General features: G+C 35.9%; 1 protein-coding gene across 1 annotated transcript in view; it reads right to left on the reverse strand.

Annotated features, from left to right (window-relative positions):
- CDH12 (cadherin 12) overlaps positions 1–18173 on the reverse strand; it is a 787338-nt gene that overhangs the window by 54768 nt on the left and 714397 nt on the right. The window contains exons 7-8 of the mRNA XM_087930733.1: positions 13360–13479; positions 7868–8035 (exon numbers count right to left, since the gene is read on the reverse strand). Of these exons, the coding sequence (XP_087786859.1) occupies positions 7868–8035; positions 13360–13479 (288 nt within the window). The remainder of the gene's footprint in view (positions 1–7867; positions 8036–13359; positions 13480–18173) is intronic.

Below are 18173 nucleotides of genomic sequence, written 5' to 3' on the forward strand. Positions count from 1 at the left end.
TCAGCTAACTTGACACATCAGAGCCAATTCACACAACCAAGTGTTCATGAAATTACACTGGTATGTAATTTGATTTCACTGTTTGCATTTGGGTTTAGGCTTATGGTTTGCTGGCATTATGTACTAAATTCTTAATTGGAGTTGTGTTTTTCTAATGTGTTATGAATTGTTGAAGCTGCCTGGTGATGGCCTGCTGAGCTTCTCTAAATAAAAATAAATATAAATATAAGTTCATCGTTCAGGGTTGCATAACAGATTATGGCTCATTCCAAATTAAAAAAAGCTGGGAAGGGTATTAAATAAAGAAGGTATCATTATATGACATCAAATTATTACTAATTATACTTTTCCTTTGAACTAGTTATGGGCTATGATGAGTTCTGAGCAATCATACCATCAGCATCCTTGCTTGCATGTGTTTTCTCAATTTAAATATCTTTCCCCCTCCTTGCTTGAAATGTTCCAACAGATAGGATAAGCATCTTATCTAAAATTCTTAATATAACCTCTTAAATTCAAGGCATTGAAGATGAGATTAGATCACGAAGTTGCCCTGTCCATGGAGATAATTAAGGAAACTTTGTTCCCTAGACAGCTATTTGGGATAAAGTGGGTATCTAATTTTTACTGATATTTCTTGCTGGCTGTCTTTCTTTCTACTAGGACCGTGCAGAGTTTCTGATTCAAAGTGGAGATGGCAATCTGGAGTACACATGGATACACATATCACTGCTCTGGCACATCCCTCAAACATGCATTTTCCTGGGGCTGCATAGCTACTGTCACATGAGTATATGAAAGTGTGCAGCTTCTTTAAGAAGTTAATTTTGAGTGTGATGTGTTTCTCACATTTGGAATAATTTTATTCCCTTTGAATGTGGATTTCACCACAACCTCACTCTTTACTATTCTTTCCAGCAACATCTTCAGGAAGACAATATGGAAAGGGTTCCCTAAAGAATGAAATGACTGCTTTATGATTTTATGTTACTGAAAGCATAAAAGATTATAGGCCTGTAAGGCTGAACACATGTGGCTCTCGTAATTCTTCATTTTATCATCTGAATTTTTGCCTATTGGTCATTGCTAAATGAAGATCAGAACTTGTTAGTCACTGATAAAGCTTTTACACAGACATAGTTCTTTTGTGTTATTCTATATAATGGAGAATGTTTGGAATATGTTTATGTATGCACAAAATAGTGGATGGGGCTTTGCGCATGTGTGAAGTAAGTATCATTATCCATAAATTGGTTATCCATACATGCTTAGTTGAAATGGAAGAGTACACACATGTGCACACACATGCGCGCACACACACACACACACACAGCAAGGATTATCTATATGTTCCAGTCCACAGTGACTGGTTTTATTCTATGAGTAGATTAATGAATAAAGTAAGCCTCATTCAATCCAACCACTTGAGACATGGAAGAAAAAACTTTAAAATCTTTTCCCTCCTCAAGCAGAGACTGAAACTGAGTTTAACCCTTTCCAGTTCAGTTTACTTTTATGCAAACAATTAAGCTGGCTGTGTTACTATTTTTTTAAGTGAATTAAAATCATGGCAATTTTTCAATTATCTGACTAGAGATTACTGATGTGTGACATTTAAAATGAAAACTATTATAGGTGCAGTTAACTTTGTTAGCAATTGCTTTACCTTTGTGAACATTATATCAGTAAGATACTATTTAGTATTAAAATGTAATAGTGAGTATATTCAAACTGAAGTATTCCTATGGGAGCCCACTGCTATGTATTATATATCTAATTGTTTTTTCCAATCTTTCCTCCCAATAAGAAGCAATAAAGAAGCAAGGACTGAAACTGCTATAAAATATAAATTATCCACTCCATTTAATTGGCTTGATATTATAATGTAAAATTTGTCAGAGATAATTATTTGGCTTCTATTGCTTAAACAAGTAAATAACACCACTTCACATGGAAGTAAATATTTTAATATGACTACCTCTTGTAACTATCAAAAGAAATGCATTATTCCTTTTGGTCTTTGGTTTATACTATACCTTAATTGTAACCCTATCACCTGAAGATATAGTCCTCAAGTTGCAACTATTCATTCAATAACTGTTCAAAGTTAAAGCAGCACTGAGCAAATAATAGTTATGGCCAGCCTTGTCTGTTGCAGTGCCCCTGCATACACATGATCAACATTTGACCTCTTGGCAGCCTGCCCACACCTACAACATCAGCCACCCCAATGGCTTTTGTTTTTTTCTTCTCACTGTGTTTGATAATGTATGCCTTATCTGCCTCTTTGCAAGGAAGCTGCTGGCTGCACCAATCCTCTGTCCCAAGGCTACACCCACCTGTTGTACAAATTGCATATGATATCTTGTGAGGTTTTGGAAGCCTTAGAAGCAGGGCAGCAAGTGTAGGGTGGCAGGGTGGCAAGGCCAGCAGAGTGGCAGAACCAGAGATCTCTGGGTGACAAGGGGGAAGTGGGTGGAGTGCAAATAATAATAATAATGGGGAAACTGTCAAAAAAAAAAGGTCATAAGTCAATGGGCTAAGTATCCCCCACTTGTACACCCTTTCCTAGGTCCTCTGTGCTTGTACCAAGCCAGCCACTTACATATCTTTGCACACCCTCCCAGACTCTCCTTGTCCCTCCCTCACACCCTTGTGCACCTGTGCAATGGTAACTTTGATCATTTGAAGGTTAGACACAGTTAAATAAATGGTGATTATGGCCAGTCTTTATGCAGTTTATTGCATTTTCTGATTTTACACCAAGTTTAAGTATCCTGATGACCCACAATGAGTTGGGAAAATAATTCCCAGAATTATGTTGAAAAAGTCTCTTAGATTATCCCATTGTATTCCTTTGTTCTTGGCCTACAACCATTTGTTCTGTGTCCATTCAAAGTTATGATCAGGGGTGGGATTCAGTTTTTTTAACAACCAGTTCTGTGGTGTGGTAGTTGGTGGGTGTGGCTTGGTGATCATGTGACTGGGTGGGCATGGCCAACTCGACATCACTCATGTCAAGAGGCGCTTCTCCTCGCCTGGCCTCTCATGACAATGGGGATGGTCATATGATGGTCATAAGTGTGAAAATGGTCAAAATGGTTAAAATGCAATGATAACTATCAAGCAGCCAACTCTTGCTCATAAAAAGTGAAACCCTTTAGCAGAGAGGTCATTTAAGCTCTCCAGAAAGAGCACAAGGAAAAGCAATCCTTAGATCCATTTGCACCAATTAAAGATACCAGCTGGTCTCACTCATCTCACAAGATATCCTAAGGAAATCATCCAGATTTAAGGAAAGGTCACATGCCCCTAGAAAGGAAGTAAAAAATCAGTGCCAAGCTTGTGTTCTGCCTCTCGGAAGTACATCCCAAAAGGACAGTGCCAGATATCACTAAAGCAGTGAAGGAAAACCCCCTCCTCAGATAGCAAAAGAAACCATGAGGCAGGAAAAAAATTCAAACACAATACAAATTATTAAATCACAACAGTAGCTGTTGCTTGTTAAACCAATTACCAGAACGAATAGACACAGAAACTAGCGATTTCATAAACCAGTTTCTTTTCAGGAACAGAGATTAATTTTTTTCCTTCAAAAAATGATGATTAGGGAAAAATCTTTCCATCAATAAACACAGGATTAAATGTCACCAAGGACAGAATTAAATTTAACCCAAAACCAGTTTTAGATCAAAATTCAGAAAGGGTATGTAAACTCATGTTTGAATGTCAATCTTTCTAGCTAGCCAAAGTGAAGTATTTCCAGTATTTTCAGAATTATATATCAGAGACAGGTATTTTATGCCATGTGACAAATACCTGATTTTTCTGGGATTTGGTAACTCTGTCCATGGCCATACACAAATATGTCTTTCCCAAATGTATTGCAATGGCTCTGAACATTTCCAAAAAACATGGTCAATATCAATAAGTAATTCTGACAACTATAATCCAAATACAATCTTGTCATAACCAAGCTGAGAAAGAATGCACTTGTGTCTTCTCTCATCATGTCATTCAGGTAGTTGAATTAGTGAAACCATGTGGTAGATGATGAAAAATTATGAATGATTGAAAATTTGATTCCAGTTGAAGTCAAAGACCCTTCAACCCCTTCTTGTGCTGATTGCTGCAGTGCATGACTATCCTTGAAGCTGCAGTTGCTGCAAAATGCAGCAGCTTACTTGTTGGCAAATGAGGACCTCAGTGCCACGTAGTATTACAAAAAATGAAAACTCCATTACAATTCAAGGGGCTGGACAAATACATAAGGCCCTTTATAGTTTGGAATCTAAGTACCTGAATCCTTGTCAGCTTCACATTCATTGATTTTAATGTTTCCTTTTTCTAGATAACCAATGTGTGTTTCTTTTCCTATAAATTTCCCCCCTCAATAAAGCCAATATGTATAATATGATAATTTAAATGTTTATAAATAAGCATTGCTTTCATGAAAACACATGGCAATCATTTAGAAAGTCAGCCTTATAAGAAAAATGTTGAATAAGACATGGAGATTCTTTACAAAAATATTTTCCTTCTAATGACATTTTTTAAAGTTGTATGTTGTTATAATGATGTGAGCAGCCAACAATTTATAATAATTATAATAGTTTATAATTATTTATAATACTTTATAATAATAGTTTATATTATAATCATTAGATATTTGTCTTTCTCCCAGATTTCTCCCATCAAGCTACAAGCTGCTGAATGAGATAATATTGTTAATCGGTGTATCCACTTAGGGCAACCAGGCTAGAAAGCAGAACACTGTGAGCAAGGGTGGCTGCTGGGGGTTTGCAGGGGTTCAGTAGAACCCCTAGCTAAGATTCTGCATAAATTCCACTCCTGACTGGCCCCGCCCACCACGCCCCTCTCAGGAATCCTCACATAGCCCATTTTATATGCAGGTATGTGCAGGGCATGCACGGAGGCTCAGGGAGGACAAAAAACAGGCCTCTCAGAAGTTCTGGAAGGCTAGAAACAGGCCAATTTCCAATTTCCAGAGAGCCTCTGGAGCCCAGGGAGGGCAAAAATGCCTCCCCACAGTGGTGCAGGAGGCTGACTAGGCCACAGCCACCATGGCCACGCCCACCCAGCAACCGGGCAGAGAACCCCTTGCTAAAATTTTTGAAGCCCACCCCGACTGTGAGTTCAAATCCCATCTTAGCCATGAAAGCCAGGGGGTGACTTTCGGCCAGTCTCTCTTTCTCTATCTCAGCCTAATACACCTCACAGGGTTGTTGTGGGGAAAATAGAAGGAGTATTGCATTTGTTCTGCCACCTTAAATTAGTTGTAAAAATGATAAAGTTTGAATGTAAATAAATAAATAAGAAGGATTTGGGGGATTGATTTAGCCCTAAACTATCCTAAACAAAATTTTAAACAAATTGGACATTAAGCAAATACCAAATTTTATGATAAAGGAAAGCAATAAATGCATGCCTCCATGCTTTTACATATTAAAAACTTGGTCATTAGCACTAAATCTCAAAATCACATATATTTGTTGGCATGGATGAAATTTGTCCTCACTTAGAGAACTAGTGCATCTAAAACTACGGTTTGTACAATATCAGCAATCTGATTTTAAAAGAAAAACTGTAATCTTACTTTCCACTAAAGCACAGTACAATTTAGTGAACGATTGAATTAGAAAATTGCTACAGGTTATGTTAATTTTTAATTGAATGATGTGATCTTTCTGTCCTAGCTTGTGGTACTTGTATTTTTCTCTTCTGAACAAGGGCAAAGGCTGTTTCAGCTTTTGTGACTGCTTTAATGTAATGGAGAGAAAAGATCTTAAATTTTAGCACTGAACACAACAAAAGGGTAGGCTTTTTTGACAGCAAAAGTGTCACTTATAAGGAATGGCTTTATACTGACAAATGCAGAGCTGTTCGCAGGAAGTATAAACAGTCCTTATCACTCATTGGTTTAAAAGAAAAAGAAAGAACTCTGACTTGCGTTTTTGCAAGAATTCTTTCTCTTTTGCTCTTGGAAATATTGGCGTGTATTAAGCTGCAAACCAAGTGATATTAGGACCTAGGCTTAACAATAGTGGGAGCAGAAAAAACCCCACTGCAATTGTGAGAACTACATGAAATCAAGCATCAGGCAAAATATAGACCTCTTTGTGAATTCTCTGGATAAATCAGATGTTGTACATATCTTCTAATGTGATTCTTAAGAGAAACAATAGAACTGCTTAGGCTATGAAGGAAATATCAGAAATGTAATCCATTCTGATTCTATTAGCATCCAAAGGGGGGAAAAGTTTAATGTCAGTTATAAGCCTGTTAAAACTAATTAATCTAACTATATGATCTAATTCACTCATTGCATTAGGGCAACAATGTTATTGATTTTATTATTTAATTACATTTATTATAGCCACCCACTTCCATAGACTTTGTGCAAATCAAATTTTGCACGCCTGTGTGCATAAACCTCATTTTTGTAATCTAGCTACTCCTTTTTATAGGCAAGGAACTCTATTAGAGGAGGCTACATTTATATAGATAGAAGTCTCAAATTTATACCCTGTCAGAAAATTAAGCAAACAAATACGCTTTTGTTCCTTTAACAACTTTGGGCACCTTAGCTAAATGCTAAAAATATATATATTCACAAAACATAGCTGAACAAGGAAGTATAAAACTTGAAAAAATAGGTTTTCAAAAATAGAATCATTAGAACATTAAAACATCCTCCTGAGCTGTAGCATTAGGAACCCACCGGTTCTAAAAGCAATTTATCTCTTCAGTTTCATCATAGAGAAAACAAAATGCATCACTAATGTTAAAAGTATCCAGGGCAAAACTCATATAAAATATCTTCTTGAGGGCATGAGTGTGGGATGGGCTGTGTTATAGAGTATAGGGGGAATTATAATTCTGTCTTTTTAACATCCTTAATGCATAAAGTATTTTAATTATCCCCAAAAGGTTCTCAGAGTAGATTAAGGACTAGAAACAAGGCAGTCAGGTATTTTCAGTCTTACAGTCTGAAAGATATGATAGCACAAGGGTAGACAGAGGAAAGACCATCAAAGCAAGCTTAGACGCTAATTATGTAAGCTATAATTCTGACTTGTTCTTATGAAATACTTCAGTAGCATAATGAAAGCTGCTGGCTAAATGAAAAATGGAGAGAACCCAAATTAGCATGTTCCTCCTCAGAGACAATGGGTGGAATGGTTGCTAATACTGTAACAAAGAGTTGGAGAAAAGATAAAAGCAATGTCTATTAGTAGGAAGTTGGACTATACATACTCACAAACACCCATAATATATCTTAACAGGTAGAGGGTGGGGAATCTTGATTTTTTTCCCCACAATTCTTTTGTACATAATGCTTTATTCCAATTTATTCAATTTTCCATTTCTTTCCCTAATGTTCTGAGAAATTATAAGTTGTTTATCTATAGTTCAAATAATGACAAATAATATACATTAAGTTCTGGGTTAAGAACACCCTACTTTAAGGATGGCCCATAGTTAAGACAGAGTCTGTTGTAGCAAAATTTGAGTTAAACACACAACGATTCACGTTAAATACACAGTATACTGTATTATGAATTACACATTTGTACAATTTCTGTACAAATTCAGCTTAAGGACAGAACTTGTTATTAAACTAGGGACTACTTGCTATGATAAATAATATTCTGATTATCTGACAGGACAAATTCTGACAGACACTATGTTGTATCAAAAGGCAAAAACTGTAGTATTTGTTTTCTGTTAACAACTTTCATAGCAAGGTCTCTAGATTGTACAAAAAAAAAATCAACCCACTTGGTTTCTTGTCCCATTTAGCATAAAATCTTTCAATTCTGAGTTTTGATGATAGAAAACTTACTCTTGGGAAATCTTGGTGGGTTGTCATTGACATCAGTCAGAGTGATATTCACTGTTGTGGTTCCAGCCAGTCCCCCAAGCTGACCACCCATGTCTTTTGCTTGAATGAGAACTTGATATTGTTCCTTAACTTCTCTGTCCATGTTTGGCAAGGCTGTTCTTATAACACCTTTAGGAAGAAAAAATGCTCTTTTTGTTAACTATTTATTCATGAAGCAAAATTCAGAACAGTTTAAAATGTGTCCCTTAGCATATATATCATTTGGTATTCATTGCTGTCCAGAGATAAGGAATTCCATACTATGATATTATAAGGCAATAAAATGATGCTCCAGAATTTTTGCATCACATCATTTCCATCTGCCAGTTTAAAAATTGTTTCCTGTGAACTGTATTAGATTTGGACAAAGTTGTTGACATTCTGATATTATCTTCTTTTGGAACTGAGAAATGAGCTAGGCAGATATTTCAACTATAGGTATCAAGGGAAATCCTACATTAGGTAGAATGAAGCGGCAGGTTTAAGTAGAAGACTGGAGCAGAGAATATATTGTGGCCAGGTTTCCATCTGCAGTCTTCCTGATCATCCACCTTTGTTGTGTTTCAGGGACTCCAGAATAACACGCCATATGGGTACTTCCAGTTCCATAGGTTCCTGAATGTGATTTAAGGTGCTGGCTATCTCCTATAAAGCTCTACAGGGTCTAGAGCCAGGATATTTGTGGGTCTAGCTTTTCTTCCATTGTTTCTGGTCACCCCAACTGATGCAGTAGAGGGAGCATGCTCTGTATCTTCTTCACCAAACATAACATCTTGTTGGACCCTGAGTTATACCTTCTCAAAATCCCTCCCTCATCCCCTCAAACTCTGGATATGATCCTGTTACCTTCCAAAAGGCTCAAAAAAACTGATTACTCCTCTGTGTGTTTGTTTGTTTGTTTGTTTGTGTGTGTGTGTGTGTGTGTGTGTGTGTGTGTGTGTGTGCTGTTGGTGATTTGTTTTCTTTTTGTGACTGGACTTTGTGTTTTAACCTTGGGCACCATGCCTTTTGTTTTTGTTTTATTCTCTGTACATCACCCACAGTCGCTTTTGTGAGATGAGTAGTCATATGAATTATTTAACAAAAATAAATAAATCAAATAAATTGTCTTTTTTGGGAGTCTTGAGCATTTGAGGTGGCTGTGGTACTGGCTAGTACAGAAGCATATGCAAAAGGAAACAGGGTGGAAGTAATGTGTTTTCCTTTAACCTCAGGCGATAGGTCCTGTTAAGATGTCCCAATGGGAACTTCCATGACTGATGTGTTTGGAACCAGGCTGAATTCAAATAAACCCTGAGGCTGAAAGTATAATGGGCATTTGCTGATACACTGAAGAGAGGAACTGGATTTATCTGGTAAAGGACACTATTTGAGAGAAGAACAATATAATTATATTTATGCAGGTATTGAACAAATAATTTGAGTCTTCCTAATAATTCAGTGTAAGAGCAACTGACTGTCATTCCATCAAAGAGCTACCTAATAAAAATAATATTTTTCCTGTCCAAATGTTTATTGTGACATGTCTTCTATTTAGAAATAAAAAGCGAAAATAATTGGCATGCTTATGAGTGCTCATAAGTAACTTCTTTCTTTCTCTTGATTTCTGCTCCAATTCTCAATAAAATAGAAAGTATTTTGAAAAGCAGGTATGTTTGGGTTGTGAGATAAACCTTTAGCCAAAACAAATAACTGTAAGTAGTTAACTTTCAAGACAAGAAATGTTAAAGATTCATTAACTATTTTTGTACTGCCATACTAGAGGGAGACACTTTATCATGTGTCCATTCACAAACATTTTAGACCCAATAATATTTTGAGATTGTAAACTGAAATTACTAACTCACTGGAAGGGGAATAAATATATATGTTGTAGACATACCATATATGTTAATGATATCAATGACATAGTTAAAAAATAGATACACAGTCCCATAGCACTGCAATATAAGCTAAATGTCTAATGTGGGAACAGAACATTTGTTTCTAATGCATAGATTTCTTTTCATTTAGTTTTGTAATGTTGAAAAACAACAAAGATCAAAGGCAGAAAGGAACTAATGGTCAGAAAAATGAGAAAATGAGTGAAAGCATAACTGATAGATATACCCAACTCTAATTTTCAAGGCTAATGTTTCTTTCTATCACCCAAGTGTAAATTGATAATTACAGCAATAAATAAACTCAAGGCCTCCAAAGGAAATAGAATTGGGCTGAGAGAGAACAAAAATGATTTTCTTGATTGTCTTTTGCCAACTTCAAAAATAACTGTAAATCACTGAATTTGCCTCAAGGGTAGTGGTTTTTTTCCTTTACATTAATATGTTTCCTTTTTCTAAATAGCTTTAGACTAGATCCTCATCATTTAGATGTCTTGGGTGTTTGCAATTATAGTTATGTCCTTAAGTGTTTAGTGTTGTTCAGTCATAATTGTACCTTTTAAGTAATACATTTTAAGCTGTGAAATGGTATATTTCATCCATTTTTCTGCTGAGCGTTGAGGTTTACCAGCTTTATTAGGAGAACAGAAATGGCTCCCCAATTCCAATATCAAGAAAACAAAAATATGTAGATTGATCTAGATGAAGACAAGAATGTGCTATTGTAGACTGGAGAAGTGTAGGGAATGGAAGAAGTTCCAAAAGCCAAAATCCACATATAAAAACTTTTTGATAGTCAGGTCAATCCTATTATTAGACTGCTATTTTGGCTAGGAAAACAGAAAAGGCATCTAACCCCAGCTAATGCCTTCCCAATCTTCTATACACGCCTAAAGAAGTCATTTTACATTTCTCACTACAAGGTTTCCTAAAAAACAATTTCTCTGCAACCATTGGCTAATTGGTGGGTTAGCATGAAGCTTGTGTTATGACAAAGAATATGCTAATAACAGAACAGGAAAAAAATACTTAGGATACAGGAAGGTAAAAGTTATTGAGCTTTAAATAAGAATTATTTCAATAGGGTTGTAATGGTTTTTGTAAGGAATGAAACTGGTGATGTAGGAATTAGCAGCTGGAGAACATTGTTAAGTCAACCACAATTTAAGTGTCACTAGGCCATATGGAAATGACAAAGTATCCATTATCTCAGAAAGATGGCACGAAAAAGTATATAGTTTAAACTCTGGAGAACCGAGCTATATAGACTATGTTTTGTGTACTATGTGGGAATATATATGGTATATACAGACACTTCTTTATCTGCAAAAAAAAAAAAAACAAATTTAATTAGATTATATCTGAGGGCCTACTGATCAGTAGATCAAGTCCTAAATAACAAGTTAAGTGTCTGTAGAGCTTACATTTTATAGTTGAACCTAGTATGAAGCCTGTTTGTTTTGTTCATCCTATGACGAATAACCTTAACGTCTTTGCAATGCGAAGTATTTAAAACTGAAATTCACCTGCTCCTGCTTTGGTAGTTCCTTTCGCTATAATTAATAACGAAGAAAAGAACAGCAGATATTCCTAGGAGTATCTTTGTATTGTCATTCACCTGATCAAGAAATGTTGTAAAAGACATAGGAGTTTGGATTTTAAAACTTCTCTATTGCCAGTGAGATCTAATTAAGGTAAAACATTAAAAAGAGGTGGTTTTTATCTCCTGGAGCAAGTGGAATAGGGAGGTAGCTCATCCAAATTAAAAAAAAAAAAAAGCTACTGATTCACTTTTCTGATATGTTCCTTTGTTAAAACAGAGTATATTTGACAAGGAACATGACCTCTGGAGGCCTTGTGCTATGTTATGCTGCTTCCATCTCCATGCATTGATTAGCCAGGAAGCAAGGGGTTTTCAATATTCCATTTGACATTAAAGTAAGGACTCATTGGGAAAACAAATTCTGTTTTCAGAAAGGAGGCAGACCAGCAGCCCCGTCTGCCTCGCATTCAAGGCACACAATTGGCAGCATTTAATGTGGAACATTTTGGTTAAGTCATTGAATTATTAAATACAGAAGCAGGAATGACATTTCAAAATATAGGACAAGATATGCAATTAATTGTCCTCCAATCCCATGAGCATTTCTGGCTGTTTATGCATCTACCCACCACATCCAATGACCTCCAAACAACAAGGCTGACATTAACATCCATTTCCCATCCTCCAATCCACCACCTGCCAAAAGCAGGCTGCTGAGTAGGGAAAAGGATAGATTTCCACTGAACACCAATGTTCATTAAAATACCAGATTAAAGTATAATTATAAGAGCTTATCAGCATAGCACATGCTCCAAAGTCCCTACTACTCACATATTTTATATGTGGTTAACACAAGATTGCTGTAAATTTATGGAGGAAAAATACATAGCTATGCTTTTTTCTTCCATAGGGAGATTGTGTTCTTGGAATAATTGATCAGCCAGGAAGCAAAGAGTTTTTAATATTCTATCCGTCAATCAAGTAGGCAGTCATTGGGGAAAAAAAAACAAAAATAAAGCAATCCCGGCTAGTCTCAGGGAAGTGAGGCTTGCATGGTAAAACCAGAAGGTGCATCTCTTAAACAAATGTTTCCTCAGTGACAAACATTTATTTATGTAAAAGAAGACCAATGGGTTTAAGAGAGGGGTGTCACAAGAAGCCACTTTTTAATGTCAAGAAGAGGCAGCAATTTTTAAACTGATCTAAATATATTTAATAGCATTCATGGGATTCCTAGTTCTATATGTTCTATATCACGGGTATCAAACTCACCGCGTCATATTACCATCACTTAACTTTTTACATTTTTCTCCTTTGTGGAGCTGGGGTACATGATGCATCTGGCCCACAGGCCATCAGTTTGACACCTCTGTAATCTATATAATTTGATGGCAACTAATAGTTACATCTGTGAAAAAATGCTATGAATAAAATGATTGTTGTGCTTTATTATAAATGAGAACTGTAAAGTTGGGTATTTCCAGATAGTGCTGAACTAGAAATCCTAGCAGGGGTCATAGTGGGGGATAAAGCCAGATAACGGTTAAGTTCTTAATCCATAGTTTCCTTGCGACAGCCCAAATTAATCCTTAAAACAGTTGACTAATTTTGGTTAGAAATAGAATGGCATGGATGCAGCTCAGCTAAGAAAGCTTTTGGCTAAATTGCCAAGCTTATGGCAGTTGGAACTGCTCCAGCAAGGTCCCAAATGCTACTCCCGCTTCACATAATAGAACCCTCAGTAAAATGAAAATAGCTATATCACACAATCACAGAATTTTCCTTATGCATCAGGATCTGCACAGTTCTTTAACATCTGTTTAGTCCTTTTGTTCACCAGTTGCTTCTGAAGTGAGAATACAGATATATTATCAAAAGAAAGCAGTTGGCATTTTTCAGTGAGCATTAATGGCATTTCTTTTCTCCCTTTGTAATTAGATAAAGAGTGCTGAGATACAGTAAGTGCCAAATCATCCTGAAACATGGAAGAGAAAAGAACAAAACACTCCAAGGGACTGAATGTCAGTTACCTGTTTTGGGATCAATGGAAAAATATGGCTGTCCCTGAAGAATGCTATAAACCACTCTGGCACTGTTTCCATAGGTTGGGTCATCGGCATCGGTTGCTTTGACCTGCAGCACATATGCCCCTGTGAAAGGAACAACACATAAAGCTAAACAGTAAAAAACACTTTAAAAATATCATAGTCTTGGATATATCTTTTGTGATGCAACATATGTTTATTATAACAATGTCCTAAAATTCTGGGTTTTTTAACCATAAAATTTCAAAGTTGCAAAACATACACAAATAGGATTTGGTCTAATTTGCTCAGTTTCATTTTTTTTCTTTCCTAAGCAGTGAAGCACTTGGTCGTTTGGGAATATTAAGACTCTCATTTTGCCTTGAGCAACTGCAACCCTAAATAGAAAAACAACTCTATGAGACAAAAAGTCTTTCTTAATTCTAAACCAATCTAAAGCCACTTTAAAGAAAAAATAACATAAGCATTATTATTAAGAGAGGATTTGAAACTACTTCAAATGTATTATCAAATGTGGAGATTTATGGCAGACATGGTGGTCAGACATAGAGTTGAAATGGAAGATCCAAGTTCAAAACACCATTCAGCTGTGAAGAGTTTTTTGGTTATTTTGAATGAAATCACTTATTCCCAGCCTATTTTAAAGAACTGTTGTGAGGATGGAAGGACAAAACCCATCAAATGCACGTTGGTCACATATAACAAAGGTGAAATATAGTAATTACACACCCAAAAGAAAAATTTAAATATATAATATATCATTTTCTTGGTGGGACAGAAACTCTGTAAAATATTTTATTGCTGTTTTGTAGTAGGAAGACCTCAGAGGTTCAGGATGTGCTATTTCCACCAGGCACCGGAAGATTTAGTAAAGCTTTATAACTGTGAAAAGATATGGAACAGCAATATAAAGAGCTGGTAAAAATACTTACACCATGTTGTGAAGATATATTCCTGCAGTTGATTCTAACATGAGTAATGTTACAAGAAAGATCTGATCTAGAGCTAACTTTTTTTTCTTTTCAACTTGCAGTGTTTATACTAGGGTTGTCCTATATATCTATATATTAAATAGGAGCTGCTGCCTTTATCAATATTCTAGATGCTAGAAACAAAAAACAATTCTCATCTTCTCTTTTGATTCCTCAAAATGCTATGAATATGTATTTCATCCTCCCTTTTTTATTCCAGATGTAACAGTCTCCACATGAACAGCTCAGCCATTTCTGATTATAATTTATGAAAAGCTGTATACATGACTCACAGAGGTTAAAGAAAGAATGAAACATTGATTTACATTTAGTCTTGAAACGTATACTTGAAAGCGCAAAACATCCAACACCATTCTGCAGATTACTATTAGACATCAGGATATTTTGAGACAAGCTACTGACTGCAAGTTGAATAGACCAAATGGGCAGTTTTTAACATTGTTACTTTTAACAGGAATTCTTGTAAATATTAAATACTGATTTTGCTATGTGATCTCTCAAATGCTGTTATCAAAAGATACGCCCTTTGCTATCATCAGATACTGATGTATTTTCTGAGCACAACTGAAAGAAATCTTGAATCTGGCTACTGTTTTTCCTCTGTACATAAAGCTTATTTTTTTTAAAAAAATACCCAAATCATTTGCCACCACTCAAAAAAGAGTTGAAAACACTATTGCTCAGTGGAATAACATATTTTGCAGATAAGTTATCCTATATGAAATCATTGGCATGTCTTTCTTAAATCTATTTCAGGGTGAGTATTGTATAGCTGTATATGACCTTTGAGTAGTAGGCCAGCAACTGTACAATCAAAAAAAGGGGGAAGGGTGGATCATAAAGAGCCAAGACTAGATAGGAAGGACAGAAATGATCCTGCATCATATGCAATACATTTTATTTTATTGAAGCAATGAGCATGATTAATCCCAAAAAATATATAATAATCATCCTCTTGCTACATTAAAAATTACTAATATTAATTTCTGAGAAGCATTTCAAGGCATTTAAAAATTACTTGTGACCTTGAACTTCATTAGATACAACTCTGGTATTGTCAATATGAGCAAGAAGGTCTGAATAAAGCACTTTGTTCCTCTGCTTCTTAATTATTAAATATGTAATTTAGTGAAAGCTTCCAAGAACAAGTGTTTAATTTCTACCCAGCATCCTATTTATGGGTAGTTAACACTAAGCAAACTTCATATAGATCAGTATTGGACAAAAACTACAGAACTATATTTTAAGACAAGATTCACTAGGTTGTGACACAAGACTTTGGTTTATACTTGGGACACAAATACCTTACAAAAATATTTTTATCAATTTAGCATACAAGGCTCTTATAATTCAGATACATATTAAACATGCTGTAGGAGCTTTGGTGGCACAGTGGTTAGAATGTAATATTGCAGGCTATCTCACTGCTCACTGCCAGGAGTTCAATTCTGACCAGATTAAGGTTGACTTGGCCTTCCATTCTTCAGAGGTCAGTAAAATGAGGTGGATCCTCATTTGGAGGTAATACGTTGACTCTTTCAAAGGGCTTAGAGAGGGCTGTAAAAACAGTATATAAGTCTAAGTGCTATTGATATTCCTAGTTCTTTCCCCTGAATATTGATGCACACCAAAGTTAAGAAGGATTTAGGCCTGTGAAATAGTCTCTGTGTTTGAATCCATAACATGGTATTCACTTAATAAAATTTATTAGCATATTGCTCATCTTACTAACATTCTCTTAGCATCTCTCACACTGTTGTAAAGTGCCTTTAGATGAACATGGTATGTGCTGCAAAATGTTCTTCTTAACAGATTTGCTTATAACTATATATAAACTAATTCCCTTAAACTGTTATTGTTATATATTGCTTCCCCATGTGATAAGGAAAAATGAGACAAGAACAGATACAAGAACTCTCTATCATTATTTTGTTGACTTGAAACATGCACAGCAGTGATTAAGATAAAGGCCATGTTTATCCCACTTCTTCTGATTCAGACAGTCTATATAATGATGGAGTCATAGTGCACATGCCACCTCCTTCCCTTGTACTGACACTGAGTGAAGCTGCATGTTCAACTCCATTTCCTCTCCTCTTCCTGCACTGACAACAAGCAATGGAACTGGGGAATTGTTAGATTGCATCTACCCAATTCAGAAGTAAAACACTGCCCTTGACAGTGTGAAGGGTAAATCAAGGCTGAATTTCATTTATAATAATCATACATAGAACCAAAAGTATGGATCAAATATGCAGATGACACCTTTGTCATAAAAAAGGAACGATTTGAGAAGACACATGAAACAATCAACATCTTCAAAGGAATAAAATTCACAAGGGAAGAAAAAACAATAACGCATTATTCTTCTTGGATATCAAACAGCAGAGGAAATGGAGGCAAATTAGAAACCCAAGTCTATTGAAAAACCACCCATACTAACAAATATTCCATTACCATGGTATCAACCAATCTTTCACAAGAGAAGCTGTGTAAGAATGTTACTCAGACAAGTACAAACATATTGTAGCAACCCAGAACACCTTGAAAAAAGGAAATTGATGCCTAAACAATATGCTCCAAAATGGATCCGAAATGGATATGCACACAACTTTATCAAAAAGTGCCTGTCATTCGATGTACTCCGGCTCAACCAACACAAGCTATGAAAAAGATAACACTGCCATACAGCAAAACACCTTAGAAACAACCATCATACTATTGCAACTAAAGTTGGCATGCAAACCAAATAAATCCCTTCAAAACATACACAGAAAAAAAAAACATACAGCAGAAAAAAAAAACAGGAGTCATCTACAACATGCATTTTAAAGACTGTAACAGCCATTGTGCAAGATAGATAGGCAGAAGATTAGCAGAGAACATCCATCCATTAGCAGTATGATGAAAACTACTTAATTTCGTACCACATGAACAAACTTGGGAAACTGTGAGCATCCTAGGCCAAGCTAGAGCCAAAAATGAAAATTCCTGAAAGCTTGGCACTCAGATAAACAAGCCAACAACAGGCAAATACAAATAAACCATATTTACATACCATTCATAAGTGACAGTACAAAAGTGAAGAAGAAAATAAAAACTCTTTACAAGCAATCAATACTCAAATAAGAAGAGATTGATTCCAGGATTAACATTAGGCAAGGCAAGGTGGCTCAGTGGCTTAATGACAATGGAGATGGTCTCTGCTCCAGTGGTTCAAGTACTAGCACTATCGGGTAGGGTGAGCTCCCATCACTCGCTTCAGCTTCTGCCCACCTAGCATTTTGAAAGCATATTCTATGTGAGTAGATAAATCGGTACCACTTGGTGAGGAGATGAGCTGCTGCTTGTTGAAGGTGGTCAGATTACTGCTGACTCTGAACCTTCCTGGTTGCAACGCCTGTTTGTGAGGTGATTTCAGTGGAAGGAGGAAGGTCTTAGAGGATGCTGAAGAAAGAGCCACTCATCTTTCTTTCTGGTATGAAGCTAGCTCATCCTCCTGTAGCGCACCTTGGGAACCATGCAAGCATGTACAACAATGCTCCCTGACAGATTCAGACAGAGAAGCATCCAATCTATATTAAGCATATGCTCCAACTGCTGCATTTATTGCCCATGTTGCTCAGATATATGTAGCAGAAAAGACTGGTCATAGATTATGTCCAACAAACTATTTCTCAACTTCTTAGGTTTACTATAATATTTAGAGAAAGATCTTCAAATCATTATCTCTATAGATGTGTCTAACAATTTTTAATTCTCCTGACAAAATAATAAGTTTTCTAGAGGGAATGAATAATCTAGTTC

This window comes from Pseudonaja textilis, chromosome 3 (genome assembly GCF_049901715.1).
Source record: "Pseudonaja textilis isolate UNSWEBS1 chromosome 3, rPseTex1.2, whole genome shotgun sequence".
NCBI classification, from domain to species: Eukaryota; Metazoa; Chordata; class Lepidosauria; order Squamata; family Elapidae; genus Pseudonaja; species Pseudonaja textilis.